The sequence below is a fragment of the Temnothorax curvispinosus genome, unplaced genomic scaffold, assembly GCF_003070985.1.
Source record: "Temnothorax curvispinosus isolate PA1 unplaced genomic scaffold, ASM307098v1 QBEX01009144.1, whole genome shotgun sequence".
NCBI lineage: Eukaryota > Metazoa > Arthropoda > Insecta > Hymenoptera > Formicidae > Temnothorax > Temnothorax curvispinosus.
The window spans coordinates 2,089-6,066 of record NW_020218924.1 but is presented as its reverse complement, the minus strand read 5'-3'; the positions used below and the strand labels follow the sequence as shown (position 1 = coordinate 6,066).

The window sequence follows — 3,978 nt, the reverse complement described above, 5'->3', positions numbered from 1 at the left end:
CGGACACAACGGGGCGACGCCGAGAACCGCCGCCGTGCCGCCATGCTCATCGAGCCGGTGCCACTACGCCCGACCCAGCGCCCACCGACGTCCCGTGTGAGGGCAAACCTACGACCGGCCGAACGTCCACGGGACACCGAACGACCCCCGGCCGGACTGTCTCCGGGCACAGCCAACCGCCCGGCACCACGAGCAACGGCCCCGGCGACCAAGGATTCGCAACGTCCGGGAGAGCCGCCGCGAGACGTCCACCGGCCCCCAGACGGACCGTCACCAGCCCTCACCCGCCACCAAGCTCCTCGAGCAACAGCCCCGACGCCTCCAGTCCCTCCCCTGCCCCCGCACCCTGCCGCCGCACGAGGGATCAACAGGACAAGGGTCGACACGCCAGCCTGCGCCGCCGCCACGCCGGGTCGCCCCTCCTTGACCACGGCCCGACCACCCTCAGGCCGCTGGCCCCTCCGGTCCACCCCGTTGGCCCGAATTTCAACCACCTCCCCCCTGGACGACCGTATCTGGATCCCGCTACCCACCGGGGAGAGAGTCGCGGTACCACGCTCCGCCATGATCCGGAACCGTAAATACCGCGCTCGGGTCGGTAACGACCGATGGGTCCTGCGGTTCGACCCACGCGGCGTCCTAACGTCGTGCCAGCGCCGCTAGCTTAAGCTGTAGAAAGCGGATAGAATAAAGCAGCATATAAATCGATACCTGTGTAAATATACCTGTATATTTCCTCTCCAAACGGGGGGGGGTGATGTGACGATACGCGTATTCGTCACTAGCGCTACGGCCCTGACGGCCACCTAGCGCCTATTTCAACGGGCACTCCTGCGCCCGAGTGGTGGGATAGCCCGAGCGGTGGGACAGACCGAGCGGTGGGGCAGCCCCCACCGCCCTCACTCGGGGTATAAATAGGGGACTCGAGCCGACTCGAGTCACCAGTCCTGTCCGACTCCTGCTTCCGACACGACCACTCTCCGAGACCGCTTCTCTAGGTTGGGTGCCCCCAACCTCGTCCTCCGTACAGGGAACGGGTGCCCCCGTTCTCACCTGGGTGCCCCCAGGGTACGGGCCTCCCCAGCTGGGTGCCCCCGGTTGACATTACCTGCCCTCTCCTGCCTCTGGGTCGGGCGCCCCCGACCCTTTCCGCCGTACGGAAGACGGGTGCCCCCGTCTTCGAGCCGGGTGCCCCCGATGTACGGGCCGCTCAGTCGGGCGTCCCCAACTGAGCTCCTGACCGTCCTACCTGATAGATATAAGCCGCGCCTCCGCCCGCGAATCCGTAAGGCCACCGGGCCTCCGTGTTTGTCCGCGAATCCGTCTCGGCTAGTTGTGAACTCGTCTACCCGTCCGCGGGACTGCACCGCATCGACCCTAACACGTACACTGCGGCTCAGCGGAGCAATACACACACACACGCACCTACACGTACGCCCTCCCTCATTTCTGTATCACATAGTTAGTAAGAATAAAGACTATTTAATAAAACCAACCAGTGTCTCCACGTTTTCTCACCCTGGCCTGGCGAGCGAATTCCGAGCGAGAAAACGCGAACGTTACAAACTTATGTTGTACACATTAGTGATTGACTGTGATTGTACTACAGTTAAGGGATAAAAAGGCTGATTAGTTAATAATTGATTATGAAAAACTTACACATATAATACTTACTAATATGTAGTACTTATAAATATATATATTTGTCTTAAATTTTATTACCAAAAATGTATGCAAGAATTATTTGTTTTGCTTCCATATTTAATATTATAATGTTATTATATTATGTAACAATATAAAAATATAAGAAATGTTTGTTTAATATTGCAAATTTTTATTTATATTGAAAAGTACACGAATAAATACATTTTGGGCTGCAAACGTTTATTTTATCATACTTTTGTACTATGTCAGTATATAACATAAATAAAATTCAAGAAAAATAATTTATTATCATTTGTCGTTGTTTTATTCGGCCAGCTGCTAGATCTCTGTCAATTCTGCCAATATTCCTACCTACTGCATTTACTTCATTTGCAATGTTTTCATTTTTGTTATTGTAAATTCCAAAATCAATTTCTTGATTACCATCATCATCATTATCACCATCCATCTCCAATGGCAGTGGCACATTTTCGCTTATACATATGTTGTGTAATACCGCACATATGTTTATAATTTTCGAAGCTATTAGTGGAGAATAATGCAGTACCCTATGTTTTAGCAGGCATCTAAATCGCATTTTGAGTAACCCGTTGCATTGTTCTACTAGTGAACGGCATCTCATTTGCTTTACATTATACAAAGCTTCTGGGCTATTTTCTGCTGCACCTAATATAGGAGTCATCATCCAGGGTCGTAAAGAATATCCTGAATCACCTACAACCCAAAACATTTCAATACAAACATTAGATACAATTTTTATTCATTTTTTGTGCGTTAATTGTAATTTTTACAAAACATAATGTGTTTGAACACATGAATTACCAAGTAAATGGTAATTATTGTTTGGATATCGTCTATAAAAGTGAACCATTGCATTTTTTACGTTACTATTATTCCAAATGTATGTGTCGTGAGTGCTTCCGGGAAAACGTGCATTTACATTTAAGATTTTTAGTCGCCAGTCATAGATCTGTAATGATTATAAATACTATAGATGTGTATTATAGATTACAAGTAACACTTTAGTTCCATAAAGTTTGCAGTGCATTTCTTTATGAAATGTTACATAATTATATAACAAAATATAACATAATTAATGTTAATAAAAATATGGAATTATTATTACCAATTGAGTATCTATGGAGTGATACCCTTTTCTATTGACATAAATGTGTTCTGGATAAAGATTATTGTTTTCTGCTGGAGGAAAAATAGCTATATGGGTGCAATCTATGCAACCTATAGTACCCGGAAATTCATATCTTCTATAGAATCTTAAATAACAGAAAATAGTAACATAACATATCTATATTGAAATTTATGCAACACGTACAAAATAATTATATTACTAATTTGAATTTAAGTAAAGATCTAATGATTTACAATAAGAGAGAAATATGCGTCGGCAATTGGAGCCGACGCAAGATATTAAATGCGAAATTAAATATTAAACGTAGAGGGAAATTGTCTTTGTAGTGTGTAATATGCGAGCCGGAAAATTTACACGGATTCAATGCCTGTGCAATAGGGTATTAAAAAAAAAACGTAATATTATATTACTAATATAATATTTTGTTGTATGTTTTGTTAAAGTTTTGTTTTTTTTTATACACAATTATAAGACATTTGTATACATACTCTGTTCGTAGTTCATTCATTTCTGCTAATGTAGAAGGGAACTTTATCCACTGGTTCATAATCTCTTCTTTTGTTATAATATCAATTACTTCATGGATACTGCGAGAAACCATTGGTTGACTAACATCCATGTATATGTTTTTTCCAATATCCATTTGATATGATCCCCTCGCAAAGAAACGTAATGCTGTTATAATCTGTGAACATATTACTTTCTTATTTAATGTGTTTATGCTAATAAATAAAATTCTGTCTGTTATATTAAAAATATTAGAATTATTACCTTGGTTGTAGAGCTGATTGCAGATATTCTCCTTTGTGGAGTCATATGTGGCTCGACAATGTCTATTACATATCTTGCTGCGGCTTTACTTAGACGATATAATTGTACAAATTTTTTATTGGATAACTCAAAAGGATCATCTGGATCACGAATACGATTATTCCGGGGGAGAACACGATAACCGGGGCCCCTTGATTTGACTGTGGTTTCTGGTAGTATTTTTTACGTTGAACAAAAAATTATATAGATCTTATAGGGCTAACTGCTTTAGTTCTCGAGATATGCAGTATTAAAGTTCAAAATAAATATAACTTGGTAAATGTTTAGATTAAGGGCGACCTCACCGATTTCAATGACCTTGATATATGTTGTCAAAGTCACGACCCCGAGTG

The 3,978-nt window shown here is 43.4% G+C and overlaps 1 protein-coding gene across 1 annotated transcript; it reads right to left on the bottom strand.

The window, feature by feature from the left end:
• Positions 1–1,983: 1,983 nt before the first annotated feature.
• On the bottom strand, positions 1,984–3,631 carry LOC112458713 (putative nuclease HARBI1). Its single transcript, XM_025022472.1, has 6 exons — positions 3,587–3,631; positions 3,304–3,500; positions 2,792–2,939; positions 2,488–2,635; positions 2,089–2,379; positions 1,984–2,000 (listed from the first exon to the last, which is right to left on the bottom strand). Exons 1-6 carry the CDS (start codon positions 3,629–3,631, stop codon positions 1,984–1,986), a joined length of 846 nt encoding a protein of 281 aa, XP_024878240.1.
• Between the last annotated feature and the right edge of the window lie 347 nt (positions 3,632–3,978).